At 41.1% G+C, this 23,233-nt stretch overlaps 1 protein-coding gene across 1 annotated transcript in view; it reads right to left on the bottom strand.

Moving 5' to 3' along the window:
• TRAM1 (translocation associated membrane protein 1) overlaps positions 1-17,266 on the bottom strand; it is a 30,373-nt gene extending 13,107 nt beyond the window's left edge. The window contains exons 1-6 of the mRNA XM_004436267.3: positions 16,993-17,266; positions 8,950-9,013; positions 7,113-7,234; positions 6,874-6,990; positions 5,443-5,501; positions 3,652-3,736 (exon numbers count right to left, since the gene is read on the bottom strand). Of these exons, the coding sequence (XP_004436324.1) occupies positions 3,652-3,736; positions 5,443-5,501; positions 6,874-6,990; positions 7,113-7,234; positions 8,950-9,013; positions 16,993-17,115 (570 nt within the window). The 5' untranslated portion in view covers positions 17,116-17,266. The remainder of the gene's footprint in view (positions 1-3,651; positions 3,737-5,442; positions 5,502-6,873; positions 6,991-7,112; positions 7,235-8,949; positions 9,014-16,992) is intronic.
• Between the last annotated feature and the right edge of the window lie 5,967 nt (positions 17,267-23,233).

Genomic DNA, 23,233 nt, shown 5'->3' with positions numbered 1-23,233 from the left:
CATTTCTAAATGCTTGTTGAGGTCTAGTGGAAGAATCAGTGAGACAGAAATAAAGATGATGTACTCTGGAAAAACTGAGCGAGATGATTCAAAAATTGGCGTTAGTAATGAATGACAGACATTAATAAGAAAGTTGCATATGAAAAGTATGAATATAACTTTCATGGGGGAAAAAGCATTATTTCTAATTTAATATACTTTATATGATATGCAATTGTATATATCTATAATTAAACTAAACTGAATATTAGAAATAAAATATTTGGCTATTTCATCCACTTCCCTGAAACCTCATATATCCAGGTTGGCTAAGAAATTACATTTTGAATTTTCTCATGGGCAAAATGGAGGATTGTCTCTATTGAAGCATACATATTATGTGTAATTAAAATGGTCTCCTTAAAAGAAACTGAGTTATTTGTGACTCACACACCTCTTGAACTGCTAACAGTGTTCCTTTCTTTCATTTCTCTGTAGGATTGCTTCAAAACAATCGCTATAATAGTTTCTTCCAGGAAAGAGTTCTTCCAAAAATAACTTTCAGAGTAAATTTTAAGAAACTGTTTAACACACATGCAGCTGTTACTTTCAGATTATGTTAATTACTTGAAACAGTTACTTTTCACTGTCATATGTAGGTGTTAAAAATAGTTTCAGTGAGTTCTAAGTTATGCAAATTATTCCATAAAAATTAGATTGCATTTCTGGAGAAATGCCATCTGGCAGGAATTTATAAGAAAAGAGCTTCAAGAACTAAAATGACCAATTACTTTGAAATGTCCCTCTTTACTTACATGGTCAATGAACAAGATATAGACATATGTATTAATAATGAAACCCAGAGGTATTATGTCCAGGGGTACACAAATACATGAAGAAAGCTTTAAATATCTGACCCATAGGACTAAAAAAATCAAGAAACTAAGGGGCTGGGGAGTGGGTGAAATGGGTAGCCAAAAGGTAGAACTTTCAGTTATAAAATAAATAAGTCATGGGGATATAATGTATAGCATGGCGACTACAGTTAATAACACCGTATTGCATATCTGAAAGTTGCTAAGAGAGTAAATCTTTTTTTTTTTGTGAGGAAGATCAGCTCTGACCTAACATCCATGCCAATCCTCCTCTTTTTGCTGAGGAAGACTGGCCCTGGGCTAACATCCGTGCCCATCTTCCTCTACTTTATATGGGACGCCACCACAGCATGGCCTGACAAGCGGTGCGTTGGTACACGCCCGGGGTCTGAACCCAGGCCGCGAGCAGTGGAGCGCACGCACTTAACCACTACGACACGGGGCCGGCCCCAAGAGAGTAAATCTTAAAAGTTCTCATCAGAAGAAAAAAAAGTTCTGTAACTATGTATGGTGACGGATCTTAACTACACTTGTGATCATTTCACAGTATGTAAAAATACTGAATTGTTATGTTGTACACTTGAAACTGATATAATGTTGTATGTCAATTATACCTCAAAAAAAAAAAAGAAACTATGATATTCCCAGCAGTGCTGCCCAGCAGAACCTTCTGCAATGATGGAAATGTTCCACATCTCTGCTATCCAAAATGGTAGACAGTAGCCACACGTGGCTAACGAGCACTTGCAATAGGGCTAGTGTGACCAAGAAAGTGAGTTTTGTCTTTATTTTATTTTAATTTAAATGTGGTCAGTGGCTCCTGTTTTGGACAGCACAGATCTAGGACATGTATGGTTCACATTAGGTGCTTACTGAAGATGGAAGGGCTACTGGAAATTGTGAGCTGAAGAATTTTATCTTAAGACTGTTCCAAGTCAAAGGTTTTATGGATCTTCATCCTACTCTTTACAACCAACTTAACTAGAAAAATATTCTACTTTATAAAAGAAATCAACACAAAAAGAACTTTTGAGCCATAGTTCATGGACTTTAATTTGGTGCTATTATCTAACCATAGCAGACATCAATGATGACAGATACACAGGACACAAAAACACAGCAACGCGAAATATCAGTAAATCAAGTACCTATACTCATGAGTTAACTATCTGCAGTAAATATAGAAGTAAGCGTTTGTGTCTTTTGAGAAGGCAGAGATAAACAGGTCACAGGAAGGGTTGTTAGACACTTCTATTTTGGAAAGTTTCTTAAAATAAGAGAGTTTTGTTGAAAAAATGTTTTAAATGTGAAAAAATGTAAATATATAAAACAAACAGACGGTATAATGCACCCCCATGCACCCATAACCCAGCTTAAACAGTTGTTAACTCACGACCAATCTTGTTTCATCCATATGCCCACCCACATGTCATTTCTCATATAGGGCTTTTTTAATAATCTCCCCTCAAAAATGGCAATAAAATCTCTATGTTCATTGCAGCATTATTCACTATAGGCAAGAAGTGGAAGCAACCTAAGTATCCCTCGACTGATGATTGGATCAAGAAGATGTGGTATATATATACAATGGAATACTATTCAGCCATAAAAAAAGACAAAATCGTCCCATTTGCAACAACATGGATGGGCCTGGAGCGTATTATGTTAAGTGAAATAAGCCAGAAAGAGAAAGACAAACACTGTATGATCTCACTCATATGCAGAATATAAACCAACAGATGGACAGAGAAAACTGTATTGTGGTTACCAGGGGCAATGGGGGTGGGGGGTGGGCATAAGGGGTGAAGGGAGACATATATATGGTGATGGACAAAAATATACAACCCAAAATTTCACAATGTTAAAAACCATTAAAAAATAAAAACAACAACAACAACAAAAAGGCAATAAAGGTGCTTGATTAATTTATCAGAGGGAAAGGGTACTCCAGGAAAAAAAAAGGATGCGTTGGGATTAGAAAATTAGAGAATATCGGTGTGAATGATGCAGAAGGAGAGAGCAGAAGAAACGGGGGCCAGGGAGGAGGTGGCACAGAAGGGAGAATCCCCCAGAGCACAGGTCAGCAGCTTTATTTTAGTTTAAGGCAATAGGAAGGGAGTACAGGTCTCAGAGGAGAAAGTTAAACAAAGGAACTCAAGTTGACTTTGTGATATCAGGGAAGTCTGACTTCAGAAGTACTGAGGGTAAAACGGGACAGGAGGATACTGCGGTGCTCCATCAGTTTACCTATTCGTTCACATAAGACAAACAAACAAACGTCTTTCCCACACGGTGAAACGGGAATGCTCCACCCACTTCAGGAAAAAGGTCACTGGTGAACATTTAACTATGGTTTACTTCTTTCAATACTCAATTTTCCTTTGGGACTTACACACAGGACCATCAGTTGTGGGATAATCTGATTAACCCTTTTGGTCTCACTTGTGAAACTGCTAAGAATATCAATAATATGAAACTAATATTACATTTCAAAATTTGTTTAAGTTTTAATTTATTTTATATTACCCTTAATATAACTGTAAAACTAGCAATTAGCTGTCAAATTTAAAAGATCTGTCTCTAAGTTAAAACAATGAGTGAAGACTTTTTTAAAGAAATACTTAAGGATACTTCGCCTTTGTGGAACGAGGTGAAGGAGGGAGAACAACGGGGGAAGAGTTGAGGTAAGAAGGAGAGAGGGAGGTAAGAGACATGACGCAATACTTAATTTCAGAAAGACTTCAAAAAAAGGAAAAAATGACAAGACAACTTTTAAAATTACAAAATCCCAGCTTACTTTTTTGGTTTTCTGGAAGTAGAGTTCAGGAAAAGCATGAAACCAGTAGGCCAACTGCGATATGTAGAAAAACTTCATTTGAAATCTGCACAACACAAGAAAGTAAAAAATATCTTTAATGTATAATATTTTTAAAGGATAAAATAAAAACAAACATTGGGAATTAGGAGATACTAAGTAGCCACCTCTGTGTTACCATTTCAGGTCCCCTTAGAATACTCTGTGTACCTTGAAACAACTCTCCAACAGCCGCATCCCTGTCTCCCTAAGATATTCCCACCATCAGTTAATCCCTCTGGATTCAACATCAGAAGCAAAGACATTATCTGCAGAACCCTGTTAACATGCAAGCTAGCTGGAACCAGAGCCCCTTGTCTGTTAATTAATACTGATTAGTATGTCACATTAGCTACTGAAAACACGAGGAACATGACTCTGAGGGAATCAAACCACAGATCTGTAAGGTTTCATCACAGGGAATCAGAAAAGACAAGGAGACTGACGCCAAAGCGAAGGCACACAGATTAACAATGACCTGAAACTGGGATAATCCCAACTGCAAACATTCCCTGGCTTTTTTCTTAGGGAAATATGGTAACTCTACCTAGTTAGAACACTGCGAGTCCCAAATACATGGAGGCAAACCAGGATTAAATGGAGGAACGAGGCCTACAAGGGTTCCCCCGGAGATATCTCCTCATCAGGCCAGAATCAATGGTCTCCTCTTTATATTATACCCCTCCAGTCCTGCTTTCTTTTCTTCTCCCTCTCCCTCTCCTCCAGAAGTCTAAAACAGAAAACACAAAGCCTATCTGATATAATTTCGGGGGCAGGTGGTGGGAGGGGAAGATACAGTCCTACATAGATATGATGTTTATAACCCCATTCTATAAAAGTTCATTGAATCAATATAATTTTAAAAAGTCAGAATGACTCAGCAGAGTGGGTATTACTGCTGGACTTAAAACAAAGATATGCATGGTCATGTTATTCCCTTCCTATCTTTTTCTCCAATTCTCACATCACAATGCATTTACTGAATACTGTCTAGGTGATGAGCACCTACAGCCTGGCAGAACGAAGGATATAAAATAAAGAGAGAGAGTTCCTATCGCTGTCAAGGCACATACAGTCGTGGTGCGCATGGGCACAACATAAGACTGACACAAATGAGACAATTACAGAATAGACAAGACAATGTATAGATACTACATAAAATATTATACACCAAAGCGACAAATTCAGGAAAGCAAAGGACAATATAGGCTAAAGCAGCAGGGAAAAGTGATACGGAATACGTGGTTATACTAGAGCTGGGTTTGAGGCATGAGTAATTTAGCTGAATGTCTTGGCAATCACTGAGCTTCTTACAGCATTGTACAGAAACCTGGGGGGCTGGAAAGCTAAGCAAGAAACAATCCCGGCCCTTAAGCTTACAGCATGAGAGAATAAGAAGGAAGGAGTGAAAAGAGACTGGGACAAAGAAAAGGAGCAAAAGTAGGGAGGAGATGGCGCAGTGAAGAGGAGAAAGGATGAGGCAGGAGAAAGGGAAAACAGAGTACTAAGTTAAGAGTGTTGTTCAAATCAGTTTTTCAAGCTAACAAGCGCTGCAAAGGTTATACACATGAAAAAAGCAGACAGGAATTGTTTTCTAATGACAGCGGACTGTCAAAGACATTGCTGCTGTGTGCATTTGCCTAAGGGCCTCGAGAGAGTGCCAAGAATGAACTCTGCCTCAAAGCGACATGACCACGGTCCTTACCTAAGCAAAAGCTGCTAAAAAGGACTTACGTCATCAGGTTATGGGGATAAGCCCTCCACAAGACAGTTGGATCTGAGATGTAGTTTTCCTAAGAAAGAAGATATAAAAATTAGCCTATGAGTATAATGCAAACTTCTTGGAAAATAAGACAATATTTTCATTTTTTGCACATTTACAAATCCCCCTATCAGGTTCCAAAGAGCTCATGGAAGTCAAACTTTTCAGCTGTTTTAGTTATTTTCAATTCAGTTGAATTGCTTACTCTAGTGAAGTGAAAATCAGTAAGAGAAATACAAAGTGAAATAAGACATAATTCCCAGCCTTCGAAATTCTTTCAATCCAGTCGAGTAAAATATACATGTGTACAAACAAACATAAAACAACCAAAAACAATAATGGTACATAACAGAGGTACAACAGCTATGGGAGACGTGAATTTTGTCGTGAGTCATCAGAGAAGTGTTTTGGGAAAGAGGAAGCACCTAACAGGAGACAGAGGATCAAGGTGCTGTCAAGTTTTATAGGCTCATGTCCACATACTAACCAAATCTTTTTACTCAATAATCAGAACTATTCAGTGAGAATTACTGCACGTTAAAAAAAAAAAAAAAACTCAAGTGACTTATCTTTGATAATAATATTTTCCCACTGAAATGTAAGACTTTTATGTTTTTTAAAAAATTAAGATACATTTTAAGCTGAAATTTACATGTTCCTATGAAGTATCATTGCAGCAGCAGCAGAAACTGCAATGAGCAACGGATTGAAAGGCTGAGTTTTAGTCTATCTCCAACATTAAGTGTTGTACCTTGGAAAATTCACTTTGCCTGTTTATTCACCTCTAACATGGTGATTTAAAAAAAAGTTATGTGTCCTGATAAACTAAAAAATATGTAAACTCTGAAGTCCACATACATTAAAGGGATTGTTATTACTAACCCTAAAGTAGCTACTGCCCCCTCATTAGTTAGAATGATACACTTAAAGGTTTTGATAGCCTTAACTGAAAAGTTACATAATATTTTAAGTTGTTTGGAAAATACTCAGACTGTTTTTAAAGGGGTAAATGACCAGAAACATTACAACTCATGTCACCTGGTAAAAGTATCACCAACATCTTATCCTTTTTGCTAATATAATAGAGACATCTGCAAATGACTCCAAGATATAAAAATAACTTTCAGATTGACTAAAAATGAATAAGCCTTTCTGAAACATTAAACATGGTTTAGAATTTCTGCTGTATAAAAACTAACTAAAAGAGAGACTTATTGCTGAAACTTGATTTACACTAGTTCAAAAGCAGAATTCCTAATCTTCAATGAGAAAAACAACAGAAGAGGGATTTTCTAAAGTTCAGGATTTGCTTACAAGCATTAAAAATAGGGCATCATTTTCTATTCTAGCTATACAATGTAAATACTTTGAGAGATGAAAATTTAAGCATAATACATACTTACAGATATTAGAATGAATGTGCCCCAAATACAAGAAAAAAGGTAGAAAGCACTAAGCTGACCAGATTCATTAAACTTGCTGTGTTTCGTTTTGGAGAAGTGCATTCGTCTGTTAATTTTCTAAAAATAAAAACAATCATTAGTAATTAAGAATATATTATAAAATATATTTAATATATGACTATCATAGTATGGAGAGCTAGTATTTTACAAAGTATAGATTTCTAAGATTGTATACTTACATCCAACACATACTCTTGAATTATGGCATGAATAATTATCGCCACTAGCATGTAGAAGAAAACTGTAGCCAAATCTTTGATACCATAGTAATAAAGGGACGCTGATTCAGTAGCTTGTTCCTCTGAGGGCCAAAAGGACAGGACACACACACACAAAAATATACATCAGATTATAAAACAGTGCTAAGTACAACATAGTTACGGAAACAAACAAAAGAAGACTAACCTAATAGATCAGTTCTACGGGTATGTCATAGCCAGTCTGCTTTTGGACATCTTGAGTCTTAGCAGCAATGAAAATTGAGGACACTATCTAGAAATCTAAAGCTTTAGAAATTACTTACAAAGACTTGACATATGTTAGTTACAGCCATCAAAGACCAAAAAACAGGGGAGGGGAGGCCACACTCATCCGTGGGAAGACTGTAAGACTGCTATTATGCCAGGGTAAACATTAGGGTATACTTAGGTTATATTAAAGTTATACTTAGCCTATTTGCCTGTCTTTTCAAAGCACTTTTGAAACTTTCTACTTTCTATCTCTGCTTTCAAACTAGACACATCATGATTCTGATGGAAAAACTGATTTAACCTATATTTAATTTTGACCTATAAGCCATTTAAAATTATTTTTAATCCTTGAAATTGCTATAATTTTTCAGAAAAAAATCTTATTCAAACATTTGTGAATGGCTGCTGATTGTTGTTCTCAAGTTTTACGTTTCTGGGGACCATTTGGGTAAAAGAGCTTTATTCTTCTCTGGCATATTCAAATTTGAAAACAACTTTGTGGTTTTGAGTAATCTGATATCTAAACACTAAATCAAATATTTACAAAATGATACATATAACTGAAAAAAAAACTCAACCCGATGTTGTATAACTGATCTTACATTCCAAATAGAGAGTCTCAGGGCAAGTTTGCTGCTGGAATATGTTAATATTTTATTAAACAAATAGCTCATCCCTCACCTATGCTAGTTAATTATATTACTGTATTCAACTACAATCAACTTCCAATATCAACTTGATTCTCACAAGGCATAATTTAGAAATAAAACTTTTTTTTTTTTTGTGAGGAAGATTGGCCCTGAGCTAACATCTGTCGCCGATCTTCCTCTATTTTATATGAGGGATGCTGCCACAACATGGCTTGATAAGTGGTGTGTAGGTCCATGCCTGGGATCTGAACCTGTGAACCAAGGGCCACCAAAGCAGACAGCACAAACTTAACCACTACACCACCCAGCCAGCCCTGAGAAATAAAACTTTTTGAAATGTTAAAAGTATAGTTTGGATGCTATTACCAGATAATGCCTAGAGCTTACTGACATTCTCTCTAATCAAAATAACTATTACAAGTAGAGTACAACAAAAAAGTGAAAATAAAATAGGCTTGAAAGGATTGTTATCACAGGTCCAAAGCACAATGCATAGGTCAGAAAAACTGAACCTGAACATTGTGCCATTAGAAACCTTGACTGAACAATGACATTTTAAACAAAAGTAAAATATCTATTCTTTGGATTTTCTCATGAAAAGATCAGAGGGAAGAGGAGGCAAAAAAAAAGTTCTTCGATGGAGTTTCACCCATTTAAGAAAATATACAATAAACATCAGATACCTAAAAACTGATGTGCATATAGGGTGAAGTCAACCAAAAACATCAGAAATGCAAAAATGATTCTGCATTACAAAATCATCAAAATTATGCTCAGTCTAATCATGAATGAGATCTGTGAAAATTAATGAATAACCTAGTATTCATGAAAATTTCCAAGTCTGTCCAACTGAACTCTACCAGTTAAATAGAAAATTCTAAAAGAAAACTACCTACCTGTTGCAGGGAGGGTAACATTGTACTGAAGAGTAACAAAAATGATAGAAGCTTTCGCTGTTATCTAGAAAGAAAAAAAAAAGATCAAGTCAATTTGTGACTTTCTCCCAAACAGCAGAAAAGGGGGAAAAACATTACAAGTTCTGTCCCCAAATCTAAGAACCAAGGGTACCCCAGTTCCTGTGGCACCCTGACAGGCACAATTGGAATTCCTGATCACCAAAGAGTTGAGCTTGGGAGTTAACATAATTCCCCAGTTCTGCAGTTTAGATGAGACTGCATCATTCATTCCTAACTTGAAGACTTCAATAGAGACACTCTGCAGTTCCACTAAACAGCGATTTGACACATAATGATTCTCTATGCTAGACCAGTACACAATGAACACAAAGTTCCTATCAAGAATTTTTTTTTTTTGCTGAGGAAGATTTGCCTTGAACTAACATCTGTACCTGCGCCATCTGAGCTAACATCTGCCTCTATTTTGTATGTGGGTCACTGCCACAGCATGGCTGATGAGTGGTGTAGGTCTGTGCCGAGGATCTGAACCTGTGAACCCAGGCCGCTGAAGCAGAGCACGCCAAACTAACCACTGTGCCACGGGGCAAGCCCAAGAAAAATTTTAAATGTAAATTAATAAAAGAAAAGGAAGCACAGTTATCATGACAAAAATGGATCAAAGGTAGGGTCTGTGGGGGTGTGTGTGTTAATCACCCACAGACACCTGCCACAGTCAAGTAGTCAAGAAATGTTTAACTGAACTATTAGTAAAAGTAAAGTGGTCAGGATTGGATTAAGAAAATGTGGTATATATATACAATGGAATACTACTCAGCCATAAAAAAAGACAAAATTGTCCCATTTGCAACAACATGGATGGGCCTGGAGCGTATTATGTTAAGTGAAATAAGCCAGAAAGAGAAAGACAAACACTGTATGATCTCACTCATATGTGGAATATAAACCAACACATGGACAGAGAAAACTGGACTGTGGTTACCAGGAGCAGTGGGGGTGGGGGTGGGCAAAAGGTGTGAAGGGAGTCATATATATGGTGATGGACAAACAAAAATGTACAACCCAAAATTTCACAATGTTAGAAACCATTAAAACATCAATAAAAAAAAAAAAAAAAAGTAAAGTGGTCAGAACAGAAAAATGGAATGCTTACTCAACATTTATAGGCACCAGGCAATGTGCTGGACATGAAAGGGTAACAAAGATGAATGACAGAATCCCTGATGACTTGGCGCTCAGTGGGGTCAGGAAGACAGGTAAACAAATTGTCACAACACGGTCGAATCAGTGCAAATAGGTACTCAGGACAAACAACAAACTTTTTTCGTTTTTGTTTTTTTCCTGGGGTGGGGACTGAGGCATGTTCTAGAAAGGCTTCTCAGAGGACGTGGTGTGGAGCTGTCTCTTGCTGGAAAATAGAAGTTCCCTAGACTCACAAAGGGCGATGGAGAGGGCAGTATAGGTAGAAGAAACAGAAAGTGCAAAGGTCAAGTAGCAGTAAACACGAGGCCTGGCAAGGGCTCACATTAGGAAGTGGTAGAAAGGCCCTTGTTTGTTGAGCTAACTAGTTTAGATTTTATTCTAGCATGACTGGAGAATTTTGAGGGGGAAGTTCATTTGTGCTTTTTAGGAAGATCGCCGGGTGTGCCCTACTAAGTGGCTTCTCAAGCCCCCTCAGGTCCATTCTCCACACTGCGACCAGAATCACCTTCTGATCATGTTAACACCTCTCCCCATGCCCAGCCTCACCCCAAAAATGCTTCAGTGGATTCCCATTCGTTCTAGGATAAAGAACAAAATCTTTAACGTGGCCCATACAACGATGCCTGGTCTGACCCCCGCCCTCGCCCCTCCAGCCTCATCTCAGACCGTTTCCTCCTGCCCCCTGCCCCTTGCACTCCTGCCACCACAGGGTCTGTGCGCACACAGCTCTATCTATAATTTTATTTATTTATTTATTTATTCCCCCAAAGCCCCAGTAGATAGTTGTATGTCATAGCTGCACATCCCTTTAGTTGCTGTATGTGGGACGCAGCCCCAGCGTGGCTGGAGAAGCGGCCGGCGCGCCGGGGATCCGAACCCGGGTCGCCAGCTTCGGAGCACGCGCACCCAACCGCTAAGCCATGGGGCCGGCCCACACAGCTCTATCTAAAACACCGCTGGAAAACCTTGGCCCTCCAATCTCAGTCCAGTCACACCTTTTCACGGAAGCCTTCCTCGTCTCTTAGAGTAGGCCATTCCCTTTGTCAGACTACCTCAGAGAACTGTTTTCCTTTCTTTCAAGACACACACTTTGGTGTGATTATACTACAATTTCTGTCTCGCTCGTTAGAAAGTAAGCTCCATGAGAGCTGCGACCATGCCCGTTGCTGCTCATCACTATTTGCTTAGAGCCCAACATGGGGCTCAGCACATATTAGGCAACTGATCAATACTATTAAACAAATACTAGAGAAGATATCAAGTCAAGTACACGCCAAGTACAAGACTTCTGTAAGAGTGCACATGAAAGATACTAAGCCCTGAAGTAAGCAGTGGTAGTGGGACCCAGATGCTAATTCTGAGGCGGAATGAGGTTTAAGCAAAAGAGAAGAGTCAAAGATGATGTATTGACACTTATAGTTTTAACAACTAGGTGAAAAGTAATACTATTAATAAAAATGTGGAATACAAGAGGAACAGCAGGTTTGGGGAAAAGAGAAGAAACTGAGTTTTAAATAAACGTAGATTTCTGTGAAATACACGGGTGGAAAGACCAACAGGCAGCTAAAGGCTGAGTCTGGCACTCTGCAGGGAGACCCTAGCTTCAAGGTTCGGGAGTCTCTATGCACAGAGAGTAGCTGAAGCTATGCGAGTACGTAAATCATCTACCGAGAGTGCGCAGTATCTGTAGAGAGTAGGACAGTCTCAGAACTGTGGAGAGGGCAGAGAAAAGCTGGTAGCAAAGTAAGAAGGAATGATCAGAGAGGCAGAGGAGAATAAAGAGAGCTTGATGCCCCAAAACCAAGGGAAACATTTCAGAAAAGTGTGGTTAACAAAGCCAAGGTTTCTAAAGACACGTGGCAAGCAGGAAAGGAGTGTGACGGACCGGACAACTTAAGGAGTCCTCAGAGATCATGGCTCACGTGATCCCAACGAAGGAGTGAGAGCAAAAGCCACATCTCAGTGGACTGAAGAACACAAGAGGAACAGAACGGTATGTAGTGACAGATGCCAGGTCAAGATTTATGCTGTTTTTACGATGGGAGAGATTGAGCCCGAGTGAGGGCAACTGGAAAGGTGCTGGGGAAAAGGGAGAAGTTAAACATATGAGTGGATAATGGATGGGAAGATCTGATAGGGAATGAAATATAAGGATAGAGCTAGAAGTTAATCTTGAACAGTCTTCCTCTTAGACTGGGAAGAAGGTAATAATGGATGACACAGTAAGTTCGAACGGTAGGAAACTGAAGAAATTCACATCTGATAAACTCTTACCTTCCCTGTGGACAAAAAAATCAATGCCACCTGTTAAGCATAGTTTGGGACTTGAATGATCAGTATTTATTTAGTTCCTTCAGGGAAGGAAGCTGGCCAGGGAAAAGTAAAAAGATCACTGGATGTTACTGATGTCTAAGGTTAGAAACCTTTGATTTGTAATATTATCTATCAGCATGAGTGTATGATTTTTTCTGGCAACCCTTAGCAATCCACAAATGGGGAGGTATCAGAAAAGGCAGATGGTGGGCTGGATCCATGGTTGGATATTTGCAGGGCAAACAGGGAGAAAGACCAAGAGGGAAAGGAAGCGGAGGGCCTGGGGAGACTGGGGACAAGGAAAGCCCAGAGGAAGAAAAGCAAAGCAATGAGGGGGCTAATACACTGGAGAAAAGGAAGAGGGGCCAAGGTACCATAAGAGCTTGGACTAGGTGGAGAGCCAGCACATGAGCAGTAGAACGAGGGAGGTGAACAACTTGGAGGTTGCGGCTGAGCTCCGCTATGCTGGAATTCAGGATCTGGAAATAAGGCAGGCCTGCGTGGTCAAGCGCAAGGTATGGCCACTAAAGTGAGTTGCTTAACTGGGTAGATAGATAAAGGTCACTTGAATAGAAGAGGCCAGTAAGGCTTCTGTATTACAACTGGGTCGTTCACATGGATGCATTAGAGCAGAACGATGGCGTGGGATTTCAGGGTAACGCTGCTTTCCTGTGATTATTTTTAATAAGGTTGATTGATTACTAAATTTCATTTTTAATATCTTTGTTTATATTTCATATATAAACACACACACGCAGACTCTCTCTCTACATCCCTGTTTCTAGTTTAGAACAAGGTCACCACTAGCATAGCTAAGAGAACTTTTTAAAGTCCTTTACAAATGACGAGTGAAACTCTTCAAAGATAAATTTAATATCAAATTCCCAAAGCAACAAAAATTAGATCATCCTTTTATGCTAGGTTTCTAAATAAAATTAAAATCTGGCCTCCAGCTAGTTTAGCATGTGAAATTAAGTAAAATAAGAAGAGGAAAAATACAAACTACATACCTCAAAAAAGTTTATAGAAAAATTAAACTATGCTCCTAGCCATTTTTAGGCTTCCTAAGCCTCACACCCCAGCCAGCAATGCTTTAGTCAAACTAATTTTACAATCAATTAATAGTAAGACAAATTAGTTTGGAATAAAATATGCTACAGAAATATACAATGCACTCAAAAGTAAAAATAACTGAGTTTATGACAGTTTTGGACATTTATAGCACTCTTCTCCATTTACAAGAAAAAAATGATACATCTTAAACAGGTTGACACAAACTCTAACCAATTATCTAATTCTAGGTTGTATGCAATGTCACATATATCATCACATTAACTAAGCGGTCACCAGGTGGAGCTTGGTATCTTTTCTTGTTATACAGAGATGTTAACTATTTTGTACTTGTTAGAGAAAGGCGTGACATCTACACTGACTGGGTGCCTGAAAGATAAAGACAATTTCTGAATACTAAATTCCACTTCACCCCTAGCTTATATAAAGTTCTGAAAAAATAAATAAATAAATAAGGGAAAGAAAATGTTGGCATTAAGACAAGTCATGCTTAAAAATAAAGCAAACCTACAAAACTGTTCCAAGATAGTTGTCATTGTAAATGTCCCCCAAAACTGCATGGCACAAACAACCTAGACTCCTGCATATCTGGAAAAGAAGTCCACTCCGGAAAAGAAGTCCACTCCCGAGGAAAATATTCCTTTTGGAAATGCCTAACTCCTCACTTCTCTTCTGTATCCTCACTTTCAGAAAGCTTCCCAAGTATCCTTACACTTTTCGACTGTTCAAATTTTCCTAACTCAAATATGAAGCCATTAATTATAGACTGCATTAGGTAGACAGAAACTGAACGTACTAAAAACATGATTTCAAAATTCACAAGCAATTTCTGATAACATGAAGTTTCCTGGAAATCAAACTTCTACATTTCCCCAAAACAGATGACTACTATCAACCTTTTCAGTAAATATAATCTCTTCAGATGCACTGTTGGACCCTTCTCTCACATAAAAATTGTCTTCTATTTTCCAACTTTGATAAATATCTAAGGAATAATAAGAGCTACCATTTACCGCATGCCTTTTGTAAGACAAGGACTGAAGTAGGCATTATACACATTAACGAATTTAATTCTCAGAGTAACCCAAAAAGCCCTATTTTACAGAAGACAAACAAGTTCTGAGAAGTTAAATGACATGCCCTAGGCTACCCAGTTAGCAAGCTGTAGTGCCCTAACTTAACATGGATCCCTTTAGCTCCAGCAACTATCCTTCTACTGTATATCTGTATTGATTCCTTGTTTTGGCTAGCAATATGGTATTTATTATTGTTTTGTCAATTTCACCATAAATCCTCGGACATTTCCTCAATATATTTACACGAAAGGCTTAACAGTTTTACTGCAAAAACATCAACTTTTCTAGCATTTCAACATTCTAGCATACTGTCATTTTATAATTATGTTAACTTTGAGATTCAGTAGCAATTATTTTAGAAGTCAAATAGCAAAACTAACCTAGTCAACTTTTTTCCCCTAGATAGATAGATAGTAGTAGATAACACGCTTGCAAATCCTAACACTTTAACATATGGTAAGAAAAACGTTCAACTTGCACAAATTTCCCTCTTCTGAATACTACTTTAACGTTCTCTTTTCAATTGACTTTAAAAACTTCTACTTAGATCTTCTTGTGTCTATTTAAATTTTACAGATTTACATAAAGGCGAAAATCTACTCGTTGTAAAAAATCATCAACTTGTGAGGCAAAGTATGGGTGGTGAACTTCCCTAGAAATGTGATAAGAGAATGTGAAATAGTTTACATGAAAGCAAAGTATACCATTTCTAAGTGTTAGCAATTCTGATTTACATTCCACTTTACTCGAAGCACTGCAAATATACCTTGCAGGTAATATTACTCCTAAATTATCTTCTTAAAGTCAGGAATTCTTACCATGTGGAGACAGGGTGTGGCAAGTTTTACAAAATTGTTGAATATATTGTATATACAAAAGCATTACTTCTAATATCAAAGCAAAAAGTACATGTAAATATAAAATTCAGAGAGTGAGCACAAATGTTTAGCATTGCATTTTTAATATCATACATTCATATAGAACTTGATAAACTATCAGATGTCTTCACACCATATTATCTGATCCTTGCCACGATGGCTGTGAGAACTGCACAGGTGACATTATTCCCTTACATAGAGCAGGAAAATTGAGGCTTAGTCTTGGGTCACTCACTAGAGAAGGAGCACAGGCCCAGCCTAAAATGCAGCACGCACCATATGTTAGTTCCCTTTACCCTTCCTGCCACTGTACCTACTACGTCCTTAGCAGGGGACTAAGGAGACACAAATGACGCTACCAGGAATAAAAAAGTCTGTATCTAGATCCAGAAAAGTCCATTTGAAGAGAAGCATAAATAAATTTAAATATTAAGTTACCTAATAATAACATTTAAAAAACTGCTTCACCTTTTGGTCACTGGCAGTCTCATTCCATACTTTTTCCCTAAGAATTCGTAATGTCACTCATTCAACGAATATTTTTTAAGCACCTCCTATGTCCTAGGCACTGTTTTAGGCACTGGAAATAGCCTAGTAAAAACCAGAAATTTCTGCTCTCACTGAGGTTACATTCCAGAAGGCGTGGGGGGTGTGGGAGGACAAACAATAATTAAGTAAAAAATGAGCATATCCGATGGGGCACAGGGGGGCTACAGAAGAAAATAAAAACGGGAAAGCAGATGAGGAACGGGCGTGTGAACTCGGGAGCGAGGGGAAGACACCCGTGGGATGTTACACGTTCACCTTGCAAAGTTGATTACCCGCATTCAACAGCTGTTAAGTCAGTCATCAAAGCACCAGATACGCGGGAGGAGGATTTACACACTCCTGATATTTCCACCCTCTCATCCTTCAAGAGACAAAAAGAAAACGACTCCACGCCTTGGCGCTGCGGTTCAGAACCTCGATTTTCTGGATCAGACCTGGTTTCTTTCAGGCAAAACGCACGCGTCGGGGCAAAAGGTGGGGTAACCGCCCGGCAGCGACCCCGGGGTGGGCGCCCAGAACCCACCCGCCCGGGAGAGCCGAGGCCGCGGCCACCGCCGCCCCGCGGCCGCCGCCCTTCCAGGAGGCGGCAGACGCCGGCCCCGCGGGTGTCTGTCCCCCCGAGGCCGGCCTCCCCGGCCCCCGGCCCCCGGCCTCGCCCGCCCGCGCCAGCTCGGCAGCGCAGCGGCCACCCCGCGCCCGCCGGCCCCTCGCCGGCTGCCCCGTAGCCCTTCGCGGGAACCAGGAACTGCGCGGCCGGCGGCGGCGGAGGGGCGGCGTGCGCGGCGGCCAGGCCCGCCGGGGAGGGCGGGCCCGCACCTCGGCGCGGGGGGCGGCCCCTCCGCCGGCCCCAGGCCCCCGCCCGCCCGCCCGCCGAGGGGCCGAGGCCGGCCGCCCGGGCCCGGGAGGCGGCGGCAGGGCGGCTGGGGCGGGCTCACCTCGAACATGAGCCCCAGCAGGAAGACCATGGCCACGCAGGAGACGATGTCCGCGTGATTCTGCAGGATGAACTCGTGGCTCAGGACCGGGGGGCTCTTGGTGCTCTTCTTGCGAATCGCCATGGTGAGGCCGCCGCCCGTGCCTGCAGGTGCTCCGCCCGGCTCCGCGCTGCCCAGCTGCTCACCGCCTCGCCGCCGCCGCCTGCCCCTGGCCGCTCCTCACCGCCCCGCCGCTGCCGCTCGCTGGGGCTTCACTTCCCATCCCACAGCCAGTACGCAGCCGCCGGGGCCGCCCGGGAAAAAAAAAAAAAAAAAAAGAAAAAAGCGAGCCCACTGCGGGGGTGAGCATGCGCACCCGGGAGCCGGCGGCCGCCCCTGTCAGCCCACAGCGCCGCCTGGGGAGCGGAGGCCGTCGCCGCGGCCGGCTCGAGTAAGGAACCTGAGCGGCGCGCGCCGCTCCGCGCCTGGGCGGGGGTTGCGAGTCGTTTGAGGCGCGAGCTCCCTGCGCCTAGGTAACAGGCTGAGTGCACCGCGGGGGGGTCCCAGGGCGGTCACGTGCTGTGTCGTGCACCGCCCAAGCATGCCTTCCCGCCCTCCTGGCCCCCCGGGGCTTGGGTGTCGGTGCCTGCTTCCATATGGATTGCCACTTCTTGAAAACCACTGCCACCACCAAGATAATCTAAACGTATGACTACAGCCTCACTACACAAGGGTACGGTGCATGCTTCAGTTTTAGCATCTACCTTAAAAATTAACATCAGAGTTATTTTAAACACGCCTGGGGACTTGTTCTTCGTAGGCTCCAACTAGTTTTAAAAAAAAGAACAATTTCTATTCGGTCCCACCTACCCATTCCCATTCCTATCCCCGCCCCCCACTGGGCCTCCAACTGAAGACAACGGATCATTTTGGGTTTACTTGCTTCATACTTATCATTAACAACACTTCTTAGTAATCTAGGGAGATGGTAAAAAAGGTTTGTGGATTAGACAGGTCCTCATGCTTCATCTTTCTGCCCAAACCAAGACTTCCTTGTATTCTTTCTCCTGATGATTGCACGGGTGTTTACCCATTTGCCAATCTAGAAAGGAAAGCCATCCTGGACAGATCCCTTTCAGGGATCCTTCCACATCCAAACTATTATCAAACCCAGGCAATTCTGTCCCCCTTGCCCCTCCCCATTGCCATCGCCTCGGGCGGGGACTTACCTCTTGCCTACAATATTACAAGTCCCGTGCATCACTCAGTGGTTTAAGAACATGGATTTTAAAATCAGAATTCTGTCACTTATTACCTGTATGATCGTGGACAAGTTACTTAATCTCTATACTCTTTTCTCATTTATTCATGTATTCATTTATGCATGAATACTGCGTGCTAGGGATACAGAACTGAAGAAAAAATACAGATTTACCTATTCTTATGGGCTTTCATTCTGGGGGGCGGGGAGAATCTTTAAACAAGATTTTAAAAGTGAAACGTATGTTAAATTGAGATGAGGTTGCAGAAGAAAAATAAAGCAAGGGAAATAGGGAAAGCATGACGAAGTTGCATTTGCCTGAAGACCTGAAGGAGGTGAGGGGGCAAGTCATGCTGATATCATCTATGGAAAGGAGATAATTGTAGTACCTACTTCGGCGATTAAATGAGATGATTCAAGAAGAGTGCTTAGAGGAGAGTTAGGGCTCTATAAATGTTAGCTGTTATTGTTTTTCTCCTTTCTAGTCAATTACTAGTTTCAATTACCTCCAAATTGCCTTTCAATTTTTACATTAGAATGATGCTTCTAACAGGCTCAAAATTTTTGGTGGTTTCATTTTTCCTCCGTGGAAAGCTAGCGTGACTAAATAGCTCTTTATGGTTTGGCCCCTGACTACCCAAACAGGCTCAAACCCTACCTCTATAAGCCCAAGCTCTTAGTACCAGCAGTACTGACTTTGCATGCTATACACACTATAGCAAGCTCTCCTCCCAGGCTGTCCCCTCGCTTTGTGCCTGCTGCTGCTTCCTTCTGGAATGTTCTCTCCTCTCATATACCCAGAACACTCCTACTGTTCCTCTAAGTCTCATTCACATGTGATCTCTTTGAAACCTTCATTGACTTCCATGACTGACGTAGGCAATCTGTCTCTTATGATTCAATTGTATTTTTTTAAAAAGCTTTATTGCAATATAATCTATATCACATAGTTCACCTATTTCAAGTGTAAAATTCGATGGTTTTTAGCATATTTACAAAGTTGTGCAACTGTCATCATACTCTAACTCATCGCCAAAAGAAACCATGTACACATTACCAGTCACTCTCCATTTCCCCTCACAGTCTTGGCAGCTGTTGGCAACCACTAATTTACTTTCTGCCTGTCTAGATTTGCCTACTCTGGACATTTCATGTGAATAGAATTGTAGTCTTTTATGACTGGCTTCTTTCACTTAGGATCATGTGTTTGAGGTTCATCCATGTGGTAGCATGTATCAGTACTTCATTCCTTTTTACGGCAAAATGATATTCATTGTATGGATATATCACGTCTTATTTATCCAATTATCAGTCGATGGACATTTGGTTTGTTTCCACCTTTTGGCTATTGTGAATAATGCTGCTATGAAAATTTGTGTACAGGTTTTTGAATGAACATATGTTTTCAATTCTTTTGGGAGTATGCCTAGGAGTGGAATTGGTGGCCATAGGCAACTTGATGTTTGTAATGTTTAACCTTTTCGGGACGTGCCAGACTACTTTCCAAAGTGGCCGCACCATTTTACAATCCCACCAGCAATGTATGAGGGTTCCAATTTCTCCACATCCTCACTAACACTTGTTATTTTCTGTCTTTTGATTCTGTCCATCCTAGTGGGTGTGAAGTCATATCTCATTGCGATTTAGATTTGCATTTCCCTACTGACCAATGATGTTGACTACTAGCCATTTGTATATTTTTGGAGAAATGTCTGTTCAAATCTTTTGCTATTTTCTATGATGGATAATTTTTAAAAAATTCGTTGTTATGAGTTTTAAAAATATATTCTAGATACAAGTTCCTTTTCAGATACATGATTTGAAAATATTTTCTCCCGTTCTGTGGATTGTCTGTTTTCTGTTTTCTGGTGTCCTTTGAAGTGCAAAGTTTTTAATTTGATGAAGTCCAACTCACTTATCTATCTTTTATCACTTGCTTTTGGTGTCCCATCTAAGAAATCATTGCCTGACTCAAGGTCACAAAGATTTACTCCTGTGTTTCTTTCATAAGAGTTTTATAGTTTTAGCTCTTACACTTAGGTCAAGGATAATTCAACTGTATTTTGTACATCATTTCAATTTAGCAATTATCATATTATATTCTAATTGTTTGTAAGTCTGTCTTCCCACTAGACTAGTGCTCTTCAAGAACTGGGAGTCTTTTCATCTTTGTATCTCCTCTTATGTGGCACTATGCCATCAAATTTTTAGTGCTCAATATTTACTGAGTGAATGAAAAGGAAAAAGGTTTCACATGGACTAGAATAAAACCTTAAAATAGTTTACTCAATAAACAAATATAAAAGTGACTTGAAATATGGCTCTACAAATTTACTCATTTTAAATATATTTAAAGAGAACTAGCAATGCACTAAGAAAGTCCTGAGTATTGGGATATAACTGCTAATAAGACAGACTTAGTCTTTGTTCTTGAAACTCACATACCTGGAATGGAAGACAGACAAAAAAAGGGGTTACTAATGTAATGGGTATTTTCAAGATCTGCTTGGTGCAGGGTACAATGAAAGTGTTCTAGGTCATTTGGAAATTAATTGTTCCACTAAAGTGAATTTAACTGAAATTGACTTTTTAAACCTTAAAATTTAATTATTCTTCACTCTTTTATAAACAAATACCCCCACTGGTCTTCCTTCAATTGCATTCACCTACCATACTCTGGTCAGCCATAGGACTTGAGATGACCATTGGATTTGACAAGACACAGGTTGGGTGGTTGTGTCAGTTTGGGTTATCCAGGAAACAGATGCCAAGACAGAGTTATAAGCATAAGAGATTTATTAGCAATAGCATTTGTAAAAAATCAGGGGACAGGAGTCAGTAGGGAAAGAAGTCAGACCACAATACAGGTCTGACACCCGTGAAAGAAAGGAAGGAGGACTGGGCAGGAAGAGCCTCAGTCTGAGATGCAGTCTGAGAAAGTTTCAGCCAGCCCAGTGGGGAGCTCCAGCACACTGGGCAGAAATGGTGAGTCCTTGCACCACTGCTGTGCTCAGTCAGGGGCTGGGGGCTCCCACTCTGCACTCTTGTCATCTTCCACAGAACGTCCTAGCTTCCGTCAGGAGGCCCTCTCCCCACAGCTCTCTCTTGAGCTCCGGTGACCACTCCTTCCTCTGGCCCCTTGAAGCACCCCATTGTTAATAGCCTCTGGGTACTGCACTATCCCTTGGGGGTCCCTTACACCCTGACCGTACCTTTGAAGAGTCCTTTTATGGAAATTTCCCCAAATTACCCAATTTGAATGTCCATTTGCTCCTGCTAGGACGCTGACTTATTATGAAGGTCATTAGCGACCTTGAAGAGCATGTTTTCTTTGAAATGGTAGAAATAAATGGCTGATTGGAGTGGGTCCGAGAGAGTGGGAAGTGGCAAGTTGGAGGCACGAGTGTCAGCAACTCATTTGAGGATTTTTTTCCTGTAAGGAGAGGCAGAGAAATGGGCAAGTAGCTGGAGAGGGGTCTAAGGAAGGTTTTTATTTCCTTTTTGGATGTGATCTATTATGACAAGTTTGCATGCAGAGGGAATGATCCATTAGAGAGAGAAATTTCTTCTACAGGGGATACTTGCAGAAACAAAGTCCTTAGGTAGGTAAGAGTTGATGGCATCTGGTGCATAAGCAGAGCATCCACAGTAACAAGGATGAGGTATCCATGGTAACCAGGGGGAGTGCAGAGTTTATATGATGGGTTGATAATGGCAAGATTGAGTTGTTGAGTTTGGCCAACGGAAGGGACTGGCCAAAAATCAGAGGAGAGTTTTGGGGATTTATTCTCCCTTGATCCCACTTTGCTTTACTATGGTTCTGGCAGTGGTTGTGTTCTTCTGTGGCCATGGCCGTGTCAGGTAGCCTTTCCCTCACTGTTCCAGCTCAGTGGGCTCAGTGGGCTCATTCTCTCCCCTGCCTCTTCAGGCTGTTGATGGTGGCAGCTTCCCACATTCCTGGTCCCTGGGAGCTTCCCTATCTCTTGTTGGTTCCCTCAACCTGCCCACTCCTCTGTGAACAGGCCCTTCATTAACTCTCTTCCGTTAAACCCTTCTGAGTGTGCCATTTGTTCCTTGCCACTTCTCTGACAGATACAGAGGACAGAGAAATAGTGCTAGGGCCTCTAAATTGAAGGCGCACATGGGGTTGAAGATTGTTGGAGTGGGGCTAGTTGGCTGAGGAGGAAGTGCTCAGAGAGTGGGATGCTGGGAATGAGTTCAGAGGTCATGCAGTCTTTGGTAATGAAGATGGAAAGGGAGTGGGTGGCTGAGGTGGACAGAGGAGGAGCGCATTGGAAGTGAGGAGTCAAGGCACTAGGAGTCTAGGGTGCTCGACACACACTTTACATGGATGTTCAGTCACCAAGAATGACTGAAGGAGTAGAATGGGCAGGGAGCCAGTGAGTGAGCCAGGCACTAACATCTGGCGTGAATGGAGGAGTCACAGAGGTCAGCAGATGATGGCCACAGGGAGGTAGTGGGAGGTACAGATGGATGGCATGGGCTTCCTGAAAATCTGGGGGTTTTGAGCGAAAGAGGAGAACTGTCAGCAGCAATGAGGATCATGAAAAACACCCACTCCACCCCTAGGCTCTGTGGTATGTGGGGCGTGGGAGGGAAAAAACAGCCGCGTCTTGAGAAGGCTCTAGGGAAAGCAGGTTTCAGTTTTCAATCAGAGCTGCAGCCAGGTTTCTGCAAAAGAGGGTGAAGAAAATATTCAGAAAGAGGTGGAGGGTGTGGGGGATTTGGCAGATAACACAGCTGGGGTTCTAGGGGATACAGTGGAAGGGTTTGGGGGCTAGGGGGACTTTTAGCTTAAGTCAAATAGGGGATAACAGAGCCATGCGGGGAAAAGAATGTGGTGATGATGGATGACATTGGAGGCTTGCCTCTGGAGGGTTCTGATGCACGGTGGAATTATCCTGAAAATGGGGGATCAATTCTAATTTTAGCTTCCTTTTTAGGACTGGCCCCTTAAGAAGTATATAGGGAGGGATGACT

This window comes from Ceratotherium simum, chromosome 31 (genome assembly GCF_057802395.1).
Source record: "Ceratotherium simum simum isolate JZ-2026a chromosome 31, ASM5780239v1, whole genome shotgun sequence".
In the NCBI taxonomy this organism is placed as follows: domain Eukaryota; kingdom Metazoa; phylum Chordata; class Mammalia; order Perissodactyla; family Rhinocerotidae; genus Ceratotherium; species Ceratotherium simum.
The sequence above is the reverse complement of the archived record's forward strand: the minus strand, read 5'-3'. Positions and strand labels throughout refer to the sequence as shown.